At 36.7% G+C, this 19,030-nt stretch overlaps 2 protein-coding genes across 6 annotated transcripts; one reads left to right on the top strand and one right to left on the bottom strand.

The window, feature by feature from the left end:
• Positions 1-1,008: 1,008 nt before the first annotated feature.
• On the top strand, positions 1,009-10,301 carry LOC126725419 (uncharacterized). Of its 3 annotated transcripts, XM_050430161.1 has the most exons (4): positions 1,009-1,224; positions 2,582-2,704; positions 2,801-2,922; positions 8,125-10,301. In XM_050430161.1, the coding sequence occupies exon 4, from the start codon at positions 8,146-8,148 to the stop codon at positions 10,123-10,125; it is 1,980 nt and encodes a 659-aa protein (XP_050286118.1). In that variant the 5' UTR covers positions 1,009-1,224; positions 2,582-2,704; positions 2,801-2,922; positions 8,125-8,145; the 3' UTR covers positions 10,126-10,301. The 3 variants fall into 3 exon arrangements, with proteins under 3 accessions (XP_050286118.1, XP_050286110.1, XP_050286128.1); XM_050430153.1 differs by lacking the exons at positions 2,582-2,704; positions 2,801-2,922; XM_050430171.1 differs by lacking the exons at positions 1,009-1,224; positions 2,582-2,704 and having other exon boundaries at positions 2,754-2,922.
• Positions 10,302-10,402: 101 nt separating this feature from the next.
• On the bottom strand, positions 10,403-18,897 carry LOC126725435 (4-diphosphocytidyl-2-C-methyl-D-erythritol kinase, chloroplastic). 3 transcript variants are annotated; one of them, XM_050430191.1, is made up of 12 exons: positions 18,497-18,897; positions 18,298-18,393; positions 17,913-17,981; positions 17,635-17,739; positions 17,492-17,548; positions 17,188-17,388; positions 16,018-16,110; positions 15,828-15,927; positions 14,840-14,939; positions 12,282-12,367; positions 11,257-11,368; positions 10,403-10,977 (listed from the first exon to the last, which is right to left on the bottom strand). In XM_050430191.1, the coding sequence occupies exons 1-11, from the start codon at positions 18,683-18,685 to the stop codon at positions 11,268-11,270; spliced, it is 1,197 nt and encodes a 398-aa protein (XP_050286148.1). In that variant the 5' UTR covers positions 18,686-18,897; the 3' UTR covers positions 10,403-10,977; positions 11,257-11,267. The 3 variants fall into 3 exon arrangements, with proteins under 3 accessions (XP_050286148.1, XP_050286158.1, XP_050286141.1); XM_050430201.1 differs by having other exon boundaries at positions 10,403-10,899; XM_050430184.1 differs by lacking the exon at positions 10,403-10,977 and having other exon boundaries at positions 11,054-11,368; positions 18,497-18,896.
• Between the last annotated feature and the right edge of the window lie 133 nt (positions 18,898-19,030).

Here is a 19,030-nt window from a genome sequence, read left to right as displayed (position 1 = left end):
TTACAGCTATTGGATGAAAGTTTCAGGAAGTGTTGGATGGGACAGGAAGGGATCCTCCGAATCCAACCTACACGTGTGTGGTGAAGATGACACCAAGATGACAGTATATAACATGGAAGAATGCATTGAGAGAAAAGATCGGAATTTCTAAACAAGTGATGCCTAGAGGAAAATCTTATGAAATAAAGAACTTAGCTTGTTTCAAGGAGAAATTGATCGTAATATTTGCGTTAATCCATTTAAAAACGTTAAGTTTAATCGTTTTTCTTTTGAAGTTAATCTAATTCTTTTATATCCACGCTTTACAAATTTATTGTTTGGGACTTCAGCGTACGAACCCAATACGAGTTTGGGATCGTTACATATTGAGTCCTTACATATATATATATATACAAACATTTTTTTGCAAGTTAGGTGGTCCCATAACCACCCTAACTTAAAAGTGGAGTTGCCCCTAATAGTGGGTCGTTAAAGTTTGGATTTTATTTTATATGTATTTATTTTGTTAATTGAAAACTTGTAAATGACTAAAATGGGGATATTTTTGGCATTTGAAAGTTGAACTCCAGACATGAAAAACCTTAAATAGTAGTATAGATAACAATAAAATAATTAAAAGGGAAAAATTAACAGATGTCTCAAAGGAATTGATTTAACAAATATTTTTAGAAATTTATTAAGAAAAAAAAATAATTGATTTTTTATTTTATTGTTTTTTTACAGCTAGAATACCGCTTGTGTTCAGTGCCATTTTGCACTGGATGCCGTACGAATCGGATACAAAAATGACAATAGATACAAGCTTCACTTTTTTATATTTTCACAAATAGAATTAAAAATTCCTTAAAATGTTTTATTAACAAACGCGATATCCGTTGTTGGAACAATAATAAAATAATTATATAAAAAGAAAGAGAAAGTAGAAAAAAGTGGGAAAAAAAAAAAGGAAAGCGACGTGGCAATATGAATAAAAAGTGAAAAGACATACCAGTACGTATTTTCAGACAATCACAAAATCTCTCTTTTTTCATTTTCCTTTTTTTTATTATTATTTTCAAAAACCCTAATTCTATTACGGGCAGTTTGAGCCTCGGAATACCTATCTCCCTCTCTCTTTCTCTCTCTCTCTCGCTCGTTCGTTCTCGCTCTCGCTCTTTCTGTGTGTGAAGAAGCTCTCAACCAGTGAACCGCGATCCCTCCATCGATCTGCTACCAAACTCACAGGTTCGTTGCTTCGTTTCCCTCTCTCTCTCTCTCTCTCTCACCAAATCGCTTTTTTTTTTTTTTTTTTTTTTTAGATCTTGTTCTGTAAGTTCTAAATTCTTCGATTCGTTTTCCATGTCGTTTAATTTAATTGAATTAATGAAAATTTCGAATTTATTATTATAATTTTTTTTTTCAATTTCCGCTTTGCTTGTGTTCGATTCTTTGATTTTGTTTCTTTGAGATTTTGACAATTGACTTCAATTGTTCCTGTGGATCCACCTGCGTGAAATATTCTTAGATTTTTCTTCAATTGGCCGACTCGGACAGACTCAGTAGTCATTGCATATTCTCACTTGTATGTTCTTGGCAATGCCTCCAAATAAGCAAACATGTGTTGTTTTATTCAATTATTATCATTCTGGTTAATTTTTTTTTTTTTTTTTGGTGATAAATATGATTCTGGATATTGCAATTGTGCATACTCTGCTTATTTATATAAATAACGGGCAATCACTCCGAGCCTAGATATATAATTCCAATTATTGGTTTTTAATAAGTTCTTGATATTGGTAGCAAGCCACAGATTTGGTAGTGAAGGATTCAAGTCGTATTTTATAGTGTTAGTGATTTTTAGGAATTTATGGAAACATATTTTATAGGGCATGAATGTTATTTGCGTAAGAATAAATTTTCAACGAGTAATGTTACGACTGCAAAAATTTCACAACAAATTCTAGGTTGTAAGCCGGCAATTACTGGTAGGCAAGAAAATAATTTAAGTGGTCAGCCGAAATTAGAACCAGTAAAAACCTGCCACCTAGGATTTATAAAAAAAAAAAAAACCTGCCACTTAGGGTTTCTTGTAAAATTGTTGTGAAAATGTTGTGGATGTATCATTTATCATTTTCAATTTTTTGTTCAATTACTGGTAGGCAAGAAAATAATTTAAGTGGTTGGCCCAAATTAGAACCAGTAACAACCTGCCACCTAGGGTTTATTGTAAAATTGTTGTGAAAATGTTGTGGATGTAGCATTTATCATTTTCAATTCTTTGTTAGAAAAATTTATCCAAAAGTTGCTGAGTTGGTATCTTAGTTTTTCCTAAAATGTGGTTATATGGCACATAATTTTTTGTGTGGGTAATGAATATTGCTACCTAAGCCTGAAGTAGCTAACCTTATCCCTCACCTTGATTGATCAACAGCTTTTGTAATGTTGCATGTCAAAATTTTCAGTTGATGTCGTTTCTTTTTTGTTTCAATTTTTTTTACCCATGGTTGGCTAAGCTATAAAATCTATCCTCAGAAATTCCAAACATCTTGCTGCAACAAGCTGTGGTTTTATGAGTGAATAATCATATAATATCTTGTTTAAGGTGTGTTAAGTATGTCTGGTTGTTCACACAAGTGGAGTATGCTGAAACTTTTATTTCAACCAATGTAATGCTTGGCAGACACTGAAAGCAGATGCTATGAGGTCTGTATATTAGTTGTTGAAGGTATGGGATTCTGTTACTTTGATGATGACCCTAGTTTATTTTTGTCATACCTAATTTGGAAATGTTCCTTTTCATGACCTGGTCAACGGTCCATAGAGGTTGCTGCTTTTACTGGTAATGAGCAGCCACAAGAAGATTTTGACCACTTGGATGGAGTATTTGATTGTCAATTACAAATTTATGGTGGAAGAGGAAACATCAGCAACTAGTCAGGCCATGTGAGTGTTGGTCTGAGATTTCTGATTTTTATATGATTAGTGTGAGAAGTCTGTGTATGTATGTGGCTGGGTGTTCACAAGTTTGTGTATGTTGAGTTCTTAGTACTGATGGTACCTTCTTATGGTATTTGGACCCTGCTTTTTACATATTTGAGCATTGCCATGCTATTGATCAAAGTTGTGTATCACAATTTTATCATAACATGATTAATCAAAATTTCACCAACTTGGGCATCATTATGTTTGGATGAGCTTATTTTGGCTAGGTATTTTACACAGCCAATTTTTTAAACAAAAATAAGCTAACAAAATTACACTGATCCAAACACACAAGTTGCCCTGATGCTTTTGGGGAGTTGATTTAATGAAACATGAACAACATATTAGACCTCAAGAAGAGTAACACTTCAGGTTAAGAAATGCTCACTTAGAACTGTGACTTGTTTCTTTGAATTTAGTTAGCAGTTGCTGTAGACCATACCTGTATTGCATGTGTTGTATGTCCATCTTAAAGCAGACATGATGGTGAGTATTTTGAGATTACTATTATTATTATTTTTTTTTCAAATGGATGCTCAATTACCTTATGCACTTGTGGGTTTGGAATTTTCTACATCACCCTTCACCCTGTACTTGCAAGGGGAGGGGTTGCCATTTGAGTTAGAGCTTGTTGGGTCTCAATTACCTTAAATGGTTAGCAAGTAAAACTATTTCTTAAAACATGTTCTGGCCTGACTCCCAGGAATGAAAATTATGCTGCTTTATTGACTAGAGGATTTTACTAGAGAAGACTTGCGTAAATCTTCGTATGTATCCCTAAGCATGGAATAAGAATTTAAGAAGTTATTTATTATGTGACAAATATTTTTGAAGGTTCTTATTTATAAAGGTGTGGGGTTTAGGTCTTAGCCTAATCTTTCCAATTATAGATAATTTTAGAACAACTGTTTATGCAGGGGTTGTTGGTCTATTTGGTTAATCGTACCAATAAAGAATATAAATAGAGCTATGTCTGTTTGTTGACTTATGGAAATTAGTCTGAGTGGTTGTACCGTAGTAGATTGATTTGACATTTATGTTAATAATTTTCAACTTTATATCTCTCTTACTGATTGCTAGTTTTTGTATAGCTCTCTCTCTCTCTTCACACACACATGTGCACACACATTTTACATGGACTAGTTTATCAATAGATTAGATGGAATAAAAATATTTTGAGAGCAAATGCGTTTTGATCAGTGGTTAATATGAAGACAGGCAGCGTTGATTTATTGTTTCCCTTTTTATGTTCCTTACTATGTTAGGGTCTGCAAATAGAGACTTCGGTAATTAATTTTCAATGGGTTATACTTTGAATGTCCTTGCACCATGAAAATTTTAGCAAGATAATTGCCCCTATTTTTAGTAGTATCATAGGATGCTCTTTTATACTTTTCTTTATTAGTGGAGTTCATTGGTTTAAATCTTCCCTCTCTCCTTCCCTTGGGAGTTGGGACCACAACAAACTATTCTCTTTTAGCCTTTGCGACCTCAGTGTATCACTATGTTCTTGCTTCTTTAGTGCCTTTAGAAAATATTTTACCCTTTTGTTATATGCTATTTTATCATTAAAAAGGTGATCCTTTTCCACAGAAGTTGATAAATGAGTTATAGATACTGAAAGGATATTTTTTTGGCCAATGAATAGCTCCACTGGCACTTCCTTCTCCCATTATAATGGGATGGAGGTTGAGGTCGTGGGTTCAAGACCCACTGAGATCGTGTGTAACTTACTGATAAAAAAAGACATTGAAAGGCTATTTCTACAGTTTGGAATTCATCTACTTATTTTTCTGTAATTCTTAAAACATAGTTTAGGCAAAATGCTTCAGTATTATGGTTTTTAAATTTGGGTAACGCAAGTTCTGATTCTTTGTTTGAAAGTTCATCATAGCTTGTGTTATCTTAATAGCGCATGGCATGTTAGTATACTTTCCATCTTGTTAATTTGATTAATCCAGCTAAGCATGAGGAAGCTAATCTGTTGGGCATTGATCAAATTATGTACTTCACAAAATTTGCAAGATATGTTTGATTCATATTAAAGCATGAAGTGGGAAGCAGTATAATTTATGGACAGCTGAAATTCTGCGAAACATAAAGGCTGTTTGCAGTATTAGGTCTAGTTGTGATAAACTATTATATTGTAAAAGGTACTTATCTCTGAACAACTATAATGCTAATCGGAAAATAATTGATAATGGTAACAAAGGCAGTAGATGGGCAGTGTATTCAGGATTTTAGAGTGGCTGGAAGGACAATTGAGTTGCTGATGATTTCAAATCTTTTATTTGTGGATGATACTTTGGTATTTTGTGGGAATGATATAGAATAACTTTGCCATTTGAATTTTGCTTTGTCGTGTTTTGAAGCCATATCTGGTTTAAAGATTAATTTAAGCAAATTCAGATGATCCCAATTGGAGAGGTTCTAGAGATAGCAGTTTGGGCTCACATTAATGGGTGCAAGATATCTGCTCTGCCTACGAAATGCTTGGGGTTGTTGTTTGGGGTTGTTGTTTATGGCTTCCCTTAGCTTAGTTTCCTGATTTCTCTTTTTGTTGTGCTGTTTGTTCTTTTATTTCTTGTTGTTCATCATCATGAACAACTTGTACTTTTCCTTTTTTACTCATTTATAATAGATTACTGTTTACCTATCAAAAAAAAAAAAAACAAGTCCAAAGTGATATGGGAACAGAAGTTAGAAGGATGGAAGGAGCTTTACTTGTCAGAAGGAGATAGAATCACCTTAATGAAGAGTATGCTCTCAATTTGCCCACATATTTTCTATCCCTGTTCGCATTGCTAGCTGCTTAGAGAAATTACAAAGAGATTTTTTGTTGGGTGGATAGGAGATGATGTTAAGTTTCACTTGGTAAATTGGAAGATAGTTTGTGAGCCAATTCAATATGGAAGTTGCATTAGAAGTTTTGGATGTCCTAATAGTGCTTTGTTTGGGAAGTGGCTTTGGCATTATGCCATGGAAAAAGACACATTATTGAGAACTTTGATAGATAAAAAAAATTTGGGTTTGAGTGAGGCAGCTGTGTTTCGGGGGTAACCAATGAACCCTATGGTGTGTCCCTTTGGAAACATATTTGCAATGGTTGGGACAGATTTCCTAAACTAATCAAGTTTGAAATGAGCAATTGTTTTTGTATTTTGGCATGATCCATGGTGTGGGGAGGGGATTCTTAATGAGGCTCTTCCTGAGCGATTTGAATAGCCCAAGATGAGGAGGCTTCTGTGGTAGGCCAGATGGACTAGTGGAGATATTCATTGGGACAATATGTTCACTAGAGCTGTCCATGATTGGGAGTTGTCATTTTTACAATCCTTTCTTAGCCTTCCCTATTCCACTAAAATTACTAGGGGTGGGGAAGACTGGATGTGTTCCCACTAGGAGCAATATGTTTGGGGTTTTATTACAAGGCTCTTGAAAACCCTCATTTTTCTCCCATGGAAAAGCATTTGGAGTGTTAATGTTCCTACCAAAGTAGCTTTCTTCATGTGGACAGCTGCTAGTGGAAACATTCATACCATGGATAACTTGCTAAAGAGAAATATTTGTATTGTAGAGTGGTGTTGCATGTTTAACAGTGTAAGAACAATGGGGAGTTTATAGACCATTTGCTTTTTCATGGTGATTATGTGCAAAGCCTATGGTTATTGGTGTTTTAATTGTATGGACTCCAGTGGGTTATGCCCTAGGATGAACGGTCGCGGCATCCAGCCCAGCGCACCCGCGTCCGACGTGGCGGGACGTGGCGACGCGGGAGGGACGCCGCAGACCGCGCGTCCGTGCCGCGTCCCGCCACGTGGCAGCTCCCGAATCGGGCCGACGCGGCCCAAATCGGGCCGACTCGGTCCGTATCGACCGTATCGGCCATATCGGTCAATGTCGGTCGGCGACCGATACGGCCGAAACAGGCCGGAATCTGCCGAAACAGGCCGGAATCGGCCGAAACAGGCCGAAATCGGCCATGAAAATCGCCGGAAAGGCCGAAATTCTGACCTCAGATGCGTTTCTTGCCTTATTCTTTCTTTGTTTTGTGAATCAAGTATATTAATGTGTTTTTTAAGAATATTTTAATAGTAAAAATATATAGAAAATATAAATAAAAATATTTTTAATAATTTTTTAATCGCCGAGTCCCACCGCACCCGCACCCGCACCCTACTTTTTCAAAAATTGCCGAGTCCCGCAACCGCACCCGCACCCGCACCCAAGTCCCGAAATGCACCCGTGCTTCATAGGTTATGCCTAAGAGGGCAGTGGATTTGTTGGGTTGTTGGAAAGGAGGTTTTGGCAGACATCGTTTTGCAGACTTGGGGGAAATTCCATGATGCCTCACGTGGACTATTTGGAGAGAATGAAACCAACATACCTTTGAAGGGATTAAGAGTTTGCGGTTAGAGTTAAAACTGATTTTTCAATGCTTCATGTATGATTGGATGGCTGCATTGATTGGAAACTCCTTTTCTATTGAAGGAATTTCTGGATTTATGTAATTTTCGATGATACTTTTAGCGTCCCTAGCACACTCCCTGTCTACATGGGGTGTATACTGTTTTTAATAATTCAATTAAATTCTTCAATTACTTATAAAAAAAACTGATAATGCCTGTGTTGTGTCAATGCAGCAGGGGAATGTCCCCTTTTTAGGGGACTTCTCTCTTATGAAACTTAATTATTTTTTCCCCTTCAGATAAATCTAGATAAGATTCAATGTTATGTCATGGAAGAAATTTGTCTTTTTTTGGAGAGTTCAGGTTCGTTACAACTCTGACCAAAAGGGGAAAAAATCATTACTGGTTTTAAATTGTTTTGTTTTGTTTTTGGAGTGAGACTACTTACTCATGAATGAAGGTACTTTTCAGAATTATTTTCTTTCATATGCAAGTATTGATTTTGTATGGATGCTTTTATAATGTAATCATGCCGATGTGGATATATGGTTCAGTATCAATAGAAGAGAAAGAAATTATATAATTTGATATATGGCACCTTCTTGATTCCCCCGACTTCGTCCTCGGCATCGTCTCCCTCACACACACTGCACTAATGTCATGAATCTTGTTGGTACTGTAAGAACTTTGAAGCAAGTAATTTATAAATTTGTAAAATTTGCTTCATAATAAATTATTATCTTGACCATTGCAGGAATATTTTTGTTTTACTTAGATGTCTCCAGCTTCCAGATCTAAGTCCAAGGACAAAAAGGCCAGCAAGGAACCCCAGAAGCCTTCTGCAAAGTCTTCGGTACCTGCTAATGCAGGTAGTGGTATCCCAGCTAGTGCATACAATCCACTTTTGGGAACATTCCACAACCTTGAAATGTCACCAACATCCTCAGCTTCACCTCTTCACACTAATGGTCGCTTTGGGAACATAGATGAGACAGATGAGCATCCTGGAGGCTTGCTTGTAGCTGGGGTTGAGTATGACTCTGTCTCCAATAATGGTAGCTGGTCTGGCGAGTCAGAAGACCATAAAGAAAAATCATCAAATCTTCCCATCCGGCAAGAAACAATACCAGGTGCTGATGGTGACAAACGAGAGAAAATCCGCCAGAAGAACGAAAGGAAGCATCAGCGTCAAAAGGAGAGGCGAGCTCAGGAATTGCATGAACGTTGCAGTGGCTATCTCATGTCCAGAAAGCTTGAAGCACTTGCTCAACAGCTTGTGATAATGGGATTTCCACACGAGAGGGCAACAATGGCCCTCATATTGAATGAAGGTAAAGTAGAGCAGTCAGTAAATTGGCTGTTTGAAGGTGGTGAAGAAACAGAAAATCATAGGGATCAAAACCTTGCTGGGAGTAATCTGAAAATTGACATATCAGAAGAGCTTGCTCGGATTACAGATTTGGAAACAAGGTACAAGTGCTCAAAGCAGGAAGTTGAAAGAGCTGTTGTTACCTGTGAGGGTGATCTTGACAAGGCGGCAGAAACTTTAGAAGCAATGAAGGAAGATCCACCATCCGCTCCACCTAAACCAGAAGAAACTGGTGATCCTCCTACTCTTACTAATGGCAAGTTTTCAGTTGCTGCTGCTAACATGAGACTACAAATGAAACCAAATCTTCCTACAATACAACAGAAAAGAGATGATAAGGATTTCAACTACACAAAAGCTGCAGTTACGGTTTTAGGGTCTTCAGAACCTGGGAACAAAAATTTGCAGCAGCTTTTGAAGAGAAGTCAACCGAAGTTGGATTGGGGAAAACCCCAACAAATTGCGATGCCAGCAGAGAAAAGGTGGCCAAATGGTGGATTAAATCCTTCAGCTTCCTATTCTTTGGCATCGCCATTGCAGGTGTCGACTCCGCCAGCCAAGACAGAACCCCGCTATTTGGCCATTGGAAATGAATTCAAGAATCTTCAGCCTGGAACAGTGAGGGAACCAGTTAAAATGATGCAGCGGCCACAGCCTCTCAATACAAAGCAGATTCCAACCACTAGCATGAGCTCATCACCTCCTGGAACAGCTGCCAGTTGGTATCCTACTAATGGTGTCGAAGTTATGAAACCCAATGGCTTTTTGCAGCAAATTCCTAGCACTAGAAGTCTTAGTCCAAACAATCTGAGCTCAAATCAGATGTACCACCAACTTCAATATAAGCAACAGCAACAGTATATTCCCAGCAGTAACCCAGGAGATTCCCCAGGATCCAGCCGAGGGAATGGTTTATGGAGTAGAACAGGTGCATCTCCTACACTTGCCGCTGCTTCATCCCTTGGACTCTTCTCTGGGTTGGGTTCAACTGGCTCTTCAGGGGCATCTTCTCCGGTAGACTGGAGCACTGGTGGCTCAATGTCGCACCTGGATTACTCAAGCATAGACTGGACTTTGGATAGAGGTTTGTCTTCTCCAGGTCCCAATGGGTTGTGGCTAGGGATGCCTTCTTTTACGAGGAACAATACCCACATATATGATTCAAATACTTCCCACATATATAATTCAAATACTTCAGGAATTAGTGCTCAGCCAGCCATGAGATCAGTGCCTATCACAAATGGTGTGTCAATAGCAGGGTTGCAGGACAGTGAAGTGGTCACATCTGATACATCTGCTTCTGGTTCTAGGGAGTGGAGTTCCCCCTTTGAAGGGAAAGATATTTTTAGTTTATCCAGACGGTTTGTTTCTTCTCCGTCTCTGTAATGGGTGAGGGGAAAGGGTTTTAATGAATAAAATGGAAAAAAAAAAAAAAAAAGGAAGACCCCAAAAAAATATGTGCGTGGATTTGATCATTGTTGGTTCTTATGATGCTATGGTGTTTGTTATATTGTTGGTGGATAAGCTTTTAGTGAAAGAAAACATCAAAGCATCATTTGCTTGATTTTATTTTCCCTTGCCATTGTTTAAAACAAACGAGAGAGAAAGAGAGAGAGCTTAAACCCGGTAAAAAAAAAAAAAAAAAAAACGTAAGCAGTTTCAGTATCTAGAACTGACGTTAAATCTCTCTTATAGCCATAATAAAACCTTAAATGGAGGCTTACGCACGATTCCCGATTAATGGATAAAAAACTGAACGGATGGTCCTATCAAACAAAAAAAACTGAAATGATGTTGAACATCCCAAGTACACATCCTCACTAATACTAATATTGGTTAGGGAGTAAGCAGCAATTGCCACATACAGTCATACAGGGGTATGTGGCAGCAAAAAGAAAGGGACAAGTATCTAAGCTCTAAGGTTCACCTGATCATGTGCATTACGCATGATCCCTGAGCACAAGCCTTTTTCTTTTTGATGCCACATACCCCTGTATGCAGCAATTACATTGCCAGTCTTGGTACATGCCCACTTGAACTTTGACGAACTAGAATCAGCTCAGAAATAAAAGCACCTCTGGAGTCTGCTCTTTCACCTTCTTGTGTCCCTATTTCAACAACGGTCTCTCATCATCTGTTCCATCATCCATGCCACTCGACCTGGAAGCATTTGTGGAATTTTTGTGGAGTTCAGAGAAATTGTCAGCCTTAGGTGCCTTTTGAGTGGAGAGCAAATTACTAACCAAACAAAATAATAAGAAAAAAAAGTACGGCATTAGAAACTACATTGTGAAAGAGAAAAAGAAAAGAGAAAAAAATACAGGAATGCAACCGCTACTGAATTTTGATATGCCTTTATAGAAGCTGACCAAAGCACGGTTCAAACATTTACTGTTACCACTCATGCATGATCAAGATCATTTTTAGCCAAATAATATTTACAGAACATAGGCAAGCATAAATTAGAGTTTTGCATTATTAATTGGTACAAATATCATGATTTTCTTCTCATCTTACAAAAAGGTTGTTTACTCAATCGACTGGGAAAAATTGGAGGGTGAGGTACTAGCACTTGTTGATGCAGGTTCTCTGTACCATTGATTTACTTCACGAGTGAGAAAGTTTGCCTCTGCATTTAAAAAGAACACTGAATTAAGTACCATCTTCTTAAGCAAGAATATAAACAACTGGAGAGGGAAGGGAAATTGTAGGATATTGGTTCAATTTTGTTAACCATAAACATTGGGAATTGCACATACTATTTAAGTCTATCGGGAACTCTGATTTAACAACCTGCCCAGGAAGTGACAACTTTCCGTTTCAGCAGTTGTCTTTTCTAAGTTGAGTGTAAATGTACATTGTAACAATACACTTCCCTCTCACATCTTTCCTTGAGAAATAAATGGACCTCTTAAAATATTGTAACAATTGGGATGTCAGTGTATGAGTCATTACATTGTTGACACCAGCATACAACTAATTAAAGCCTGCTGTATCATGCCATGAAGAGGCATTGCCATTATTCTATCAAACAAGCAAGCAGACTTCAGTAACCCCGCTAAAAATTTAACTGAGGTTCGAAACAGAACGGATCTGAGAGTATACATGAGAAACCATGTACGATTGCACAAACACACAAAAGAAAAGGGGAAAAAAGTTAAAAGAATAAATTGATTTCACCAATCACAGTAGGATTGATTGTGTTCATAGTTAATAATCTGGATCATCACATCACTATGTCAAAGTTCAACCCATGTTACATTTTTGACCCAAATATAAATGCATATACAAGTCCAGATCCTGGGATAAAAAACTCATCTAATTGGATTTCAAATAAATCTACCCTCATTTATATGAAACTCAACAACCTAAGATGAATCCTATAACTGATGTGGTAGCTTGAGTATATTCCTCAAAATGATTTAATAAAACAAATTTTAGATGAATTTTTGTACTTCATAGAAGTTAGGCATTGACTTAAGGCTATAAAAATATTTTTAAGACAAGTGTTCAACTATGAGGCATTCTTTTCCAAGGCTCACCTGACAAAAACACATCATGATATTCTTCATCATCATATACAAATTGTGGAGGATCTGGGGAACCAATTCCAACAATGGTGCTTCCACTGCATCAATATAATGCAAAAAGGTAAAATGAGTTTGTGATAATAAAGAAGATGAAAATGTCAACATCTGCTTTTCTAAATGCAAGACTTCAAATCATTGACGTGCAATATTCTTTCCGTGGGCTACATATACAAAAGCAATGACAAAAATAAATACAATAAAGATCTAATAAATTATTCAATGACACAGTTGATTATTTGAAAATTTTAAACAAAACAATCTTCTCCTTTTTATTTTATTTTTTGTATTTTTTTTTCAGCATAACATTTTGACTGGGGCTGAATGACAGATATAGAAGCATGTGCAGTCAATAGCTCACTTTGCCACAAGAAATCTTCAAATGAACAGCCAAAAGAAGTAGGGGAAAAAAACAAATTATGCAAGTTGGAAATATGTAGTGGGACAAAATATGGGATATGAGAGGTACTTAACTGTGCATTCAACAAAGGAATATCACTTAGTTAAGCAGGAGAACTTTGCTCTCCTACGTTGGTTGTCCCCAGGAAGGCTCTATTATGAAGGCCCCATGATTAGCCTTTTGAGGAGGGTGGTGCACTGGAAGTATGGGGAAGGGAGGGCAGGGTGGACTACAAGTAGGGTAAGGAGTACATGGTTAGTATACTGAAAGTCATTAGAAGTAGGTAGGCTGAATTTGTTGAAAACATTTGGTTCAGGTGGGAATGAGAGGAAGTTCTTTTTTTACAGGCTTGCAGGGAGGCCCCTGTGAAAAACTTCTTCCTAAATCACTTCTATAGCTGTAAATAAGAGATCAATAGTTGCAGATTATTTGGAATGGATTGGAGGTATGTTGCATTGAAATCCAAGGATTGTTAGACACTTTCAAGATGGGAGTTGAAACCCAGTGATAACCAGTTGGGAATTCTTTACTAATAACAATACTGTGGTGTGGATGAGGATTCAAAAGGCATTGGTAACTGAACAGGAACCAATGCTTGAGCTTAAATCCAAGTACAATATTTTTGTGGTATGTGGGGAAGTTGGTGCCATGGAACAACCTATTGATGTCCACAGGGGCGTAATAACATAGTGGGTTCAGGGACCATGGAGCTAGAAAACTTTTGAAATAGTTTCCATTACATTTAAGGATAAAGTTTGTTATTTACCCAAAAAAGGTTTGTTATAAGAATGTATGTAATAGGGGTAATATTGTGATATTAGCGCAATTTCCCACATATAAATAATATATGTGTATGTCAGGGTAAATTAATGAACCCTAAACACACTTCCCAAGAACATGGTATCAAAGGCATAAAAGAAATCTATAACAGTCACCAATGCTGGCAATCTGGCATGAATTCACCCTGTGACTCCAACCACCTAATCTCAACCCATAAACCTGAGCCTTAACCCTCTGTATGTGCTGACGACGAACTTAGTCACCATTCACGACATAATTGCAGTAGCTAGACCCTGACTTGCAAGAGTTCTTATACATATACTCAATGGGGTCAAGTCTCTCCCACCCTGGGAGACCTGGTGCAGAAACTAGATTAAAGATAACAGACTCCCTTGGTCGAGATTATGGGATTGGAATTTATTTTGAGGATCTTAAGGGGATTTGATTGCTATTTTAAGTATGATTTGATTTTCTTTACTTATTTTACGTAATTTGGAACCCTATTTATAGATCCTAGAGGAAACATTATTGGCATGTTTAATTTGATGAATAAAATTGAATTGATATTTTCCTCTCTAGCTTGGTGGTGATTCCAAGTAGCCTTCGGTGGTTAGGGTCGGTTATGCTCTTTCTTTTCAAATCTCTACACACATTTCTTTACAACCCTTTCGCTGCATCACTATCTATTTTTAGTTTTAAAACTCTTTCAGATATGTTTTCAAATATTTTGATGGCCATTTTGCTTACTTCTAAAACCTAAAATGAACTGAACATAAAATATCTAAAAATATATAGCATGATATTTGTTTATTTATTAACTGTCACGTCCCCAAAATTTTTGGGACCAAGACTTCATAGTTGTTAATTATTTGCCATGCCCTTGATGCGTCATGTCCTATTTTTTCATGAATTGCTGTATCGTTGTGTCTCACATTGTGTTGTGTTAGTGTCCATGCTTCTTAGTCTATAACTTAAATTATAGATGCTGTTGAAAATAATGTGAGTGATTGACAGGATTTAAGACTTTATTCTGTATTTTTTTCTTGTGGACTTCTATGGAAGTAGTTTGAGACTTAAAAATTATCATTGCGACCACAAGTTTTCTACTCTTACATATCTCAAGGAAATTATAGTGATAGAATAGTAAGAACAATGTTACTTATCAATGACAAAGCCATAATATATCTCATTTTTTTGAGTGCAAGATTATCAATCTTATTTTAGTATGAACAAAACAAAACTCTCTCTCTCACTCACACACACATCATTTCTCAAAATAATGCTAATTGTGGGACTGGAAATGAAGATCTATATAGGTATGCCAAATTTTTACCTCCCAGACATAAAAACAGCATCATATTGTCCACGACTAGCTGCATTCACACGCTGTTTTAATCTTCTAAGAGATGGGAGAACTTCAAATGCGGGAGGTTCTGCAAAGAAACACATATTTGATCAAAGCTTGTTGAAGAGGAAATTGCAACTTGAACATCTAAAGAGGAACACTACAAGGAAGCCTAGATATCCATAAGTTAGCTTGTGTGATCAATCTTTTATTTTTATTTTTGTTGCTGCTTTGTCTCTTAAACTTAATATGTTTGCTACTTTAGTCTTTTATGTAATCAGTCATGTGACAATTGCAGGACAGATGTAGAGCCTTTGGATTGAATCCGAATATGAGGTAGTGATGGTTTATTTGCAAGGGAAACATTTTTTTTTCTTATTTAAAGATTTGTGGAACTTGTAACAGCAGCTTTGGAGAACTATTGAATGGAATTTCAGCCAACATTTTTGGCTTTTTCTCTCCCTTTCTTTTAGGGATAAAATGCAGTGTTCTTGCTAATTTGATAAGTAGAATTAGTTCTCTGGCATTTGTTCTTAAAATTGTTTATTCTCTAAATCTCATATATATTGCATCAATATTAAACAAGAAGAAAAGGTTGTAAAAACTATAAATAAATAAATAAATAAGAAAAACAATAGTAACAACATCCTAAATTCAGACCTTATAGTGATACTATCAGAACCTACTTCAGCTGAATCTGGGATGGGTACGTTTATAACAATCACAACCACTTTGATGTGATCAAAAAGGCAGAAGGATTGTTTTGACGTACAAGCCTATATACTTAAATATTTCAAAGTATAACTGGTCCCTAAATGAGCCAAATTAGAAGCCTAAACTGAATTTATTCAATGGAGCAAGGAAGGTAAATTTATACAAGGCAGGAGGAAATGTAAAGGGAAAAGAAAGGAACAAAAAAAGAGGGGAGGTGGGGGGGGGAGGGGGGGGGGGGAAGCAAACAGAAGGTCATGCATACCCAAATCATTTATACAAACATCTTGAGATATTCCGTTTGTTGAGATCTTCTCCAGCAATGTTAAAGGATCAACCTTGCTAGTTTGATCCAACCGAAGGCACTGAAACATCAACGCTTGTCTTAGAAAATTTATGCCTGTATAAAATAAGTGCAAATTGTAATTTCTTGATTGCTTTCAAATCTGCACTACCTTGTAAACTTCAGCCGTGGAACATGCCTGCTGGGGCTTTATGAGAACCATTGGAATGTCAAGAGGTACTGGTGGGGGAATATTCTGAACAACCTGGATAAAACGAAGTAAATATTTAGAGGGAAATGCAGCAGACTATGAAATTCACATTCAAGCAAGTCCAGTAATAAAATATACATTTCAAGTTCCTTTTGTAATTTGTTTGTGTTCATGTGGCTCGGGGGAAGAAGCAATCCAGATTTTTTTCCCCGAAAAAGGTCAAGAGTTTCCCTTTTTGTCCATGACAAGATGATCTGACAATGTCTGGTGGTGTGATCACAAGAACATTCAATTTAGATAAAGGTTTTTCATGAGGCACAAAATTTGCCTTTAATAGCTAAAATAATATTAACATGTGTTTATTACATAACTTAAAAAAAAAAAAAAAAATCTTGCAAAGGTGTGGTACCAAATTGACTAAAGTTATGATAAAACCACCAGTGCTCCCTCTAAAATTGGCATTCCATGGGTTTAATTTCTATACAGCAACCCATCCTAGAACCTCTAAAAGAGGATTATTTGAAACAGCATGAACGCAAGGAAGAGCTAGACTTCCAGGTATTAATCTTCCGAAATTTAAAGGACAGGATCCCTAACCAAACTGTAACAGAAGAGAATAAATAAAGAATGATTTTTATTCAGTGTTGTAAAGTGTACTTAGCCAAGCCCTTATGTAGGAATAAGTAGTGCAACGATAGTATAAATTATAAAAGTAGAGACAAGCCAGAGAATACAAATAAAAGAATGGAGTTTTAGCTCTCTAAAAGCAGTGTACAGAACTCGCAGTGTACAAATATAAGAATTGCTTTCTCTAAAGAGGAACAGATGTCCTGATTGATTCAATAATTTGATGATGCATCCATCTAGAACAGAGGTATTAAGTCAAACCCTAAGACTTTCTTAGAATACATAATTTCCAATATTTGACTCCTAACGAAGTCCTTTGTACAATCATATTCAACTCAAAGCTAACAGTCACCAGAGGAAGAGAACTGAAATCATAAGGCTTTTGAGGATAGCCTAGTGTGTCCTTACACATTAATGAAGACTGAAATCACAGGGCTTGATAGGAATATGATAAGAAAAAAGACTAACATCTTTGAACTGCACTTTTATGAAATAAAGACATACCTCGCCTCGACCAGTACAATATGCTGCTCCTTGAGAAAAAAAGAAGGGAACATCAGAACCAATCTCACTGGACCATTCTTGGAGTTCCTTCTCAGTAGCAAGACAACCATTAAACTGATTAGCTGCCCACAGTGCAGTTGCAGCATTGCTGCTTCCACCACCAAGCCCTGCCCCAGTTGGCACCTTTTTGTCAAGATGAATCTGCCAACAGTTTTTGGATGGGAATTATACATACATGCAATATACAGACAAATGTTCAGACCTATAGCCAAAATATTTAAGAATCAAGTAAATTGTTCCTTACCCAAAAGAATTTTTCACTGCCAGTCTTCTTCCTGTAAAGGTTAAGGGCCTTAATAATCTGCAAAATGAAAGTTCCATTGCATAATATTTGCAAGATTAAGAACAGGAGAATATTAAAAGACACAGTGTAAGTTTATGCTTTACCAAATTTCTATCATCAAGGGGAACTCCAGACACATTAGTTGACAAACTATCCTTAGTTTTAGATGGTGACAAAGAGAACTTCAGTATATCTCCTAGACTTATAACCTGGGGGAAGAAAAGGGAAAAAATGTGAGTTTTATGGAATAACAGGCCATAAAATTGTGAAAAATACAATTGAAGCCACCAACATAAATTTGCAATAAAAATGAGTGTAAATTAAACTTATTATTATTATTATTCTCGGAAGAGCATTTAAGCAACTAATAGCTTTAACTTACATGAAAAAGAGATGCCAAATCATGAAAACCATCTTCCCTCCTGTTGGTTATTCTTAGGAAAACATTAACCTGAAGCACATACATAGACCACTAAATTCAACATATAAATTGAGAAGCACAAAACTTAGAACAGTTTCTTAGGTGTTGTACCTTAGCACATACATAGGCTACCATATTCAACCATGTGGTTGCATAGACCAATGAACCCTGGGTTGAACTTAATTGTCTTCGAAAAAGTTAACACTGGCTTTGTTGTATTGGATAACACAACCTCATGATTGAATTTAATTGGGCACCTAAGTTTTAACATCTAAAGAACTGTAGCTAAGTTTACTGAAACCGAAATGCCTCAAAACTTCAACTCAAAGCAATGGAAGGTGATTACCTTGCAAGGTGAGAAGAGAGTCAACCTTGAAAGGGGTGCCTCCTTGTCCACTTCATCTGCTAACTTGTTTATCCTTTCTTCAGGATTATATACTACCTAATTACCCCAGCAACTAACCCACAATTTAATATATTAAAAAAAAAAGAAAAAAAAAAAACTTGAATGAAAGCATGATAACAATAGTGATGAAAGAAAACACCTCTACTTGTCTTCTTGTGGGAGTGTTTGAATCAGAAGCCATGGCTCTGATCCTTTTGAACTGTGAGTTAGAGTGAAAAGAAGATGACCCATTTGGCTTAAATAAAGAGAGATGGCTCTGGCTCTTCTTGAAGGAATTGTAAGAAGGGAGGAAGACATGGTGACTACAGAGGAAATGAGAGGAAGCCATGGATGGGACTGGGCTGTGAGGGTAAGTAAGGCCTCTCTAGTTGGAGTTGTGCATTTAAGAGCTCAAGTAATCAGTACATATTTTTTTTGACTTTTTTAAAGACCGAAATTTGAACAGGGAAGGAATAAATAAGGTATCAATCTCTTTAGTTTACACTCATCTTTCTGTTCTTCATCCTTGTCCTCTTCACTCTCACATCACATGGTGGTTGGTTCATGTCGTGTAGGGCTGTCTTTTTGGGGACAAAACGGGTCTTCTAATTGGGCTTCTTCTTTGGGCTTTTATTGTGAGTTGCTGTGCACTGGGGTTTAGTAGTGATGGGTTTTGTGGAAGGAGGAGATATCC

This window comes from Quercus robur, chromosome 1, assembly GCF_932294415.1.
Source record: "Quercus robur chromosome 1, dhQueRobu3.1, whole genome shotgun sequence".
NCBI classification, from domain to species: domain Eukaryota; kingdom Viridiplantae; phylum Streptophyta; class Magnoliopsida; order Fagales; family Fagaceae; genus Quercus; species Quercus robur.
This window is presented reverse-complemented; position numbering and strand designations above follow the sequence as displayed.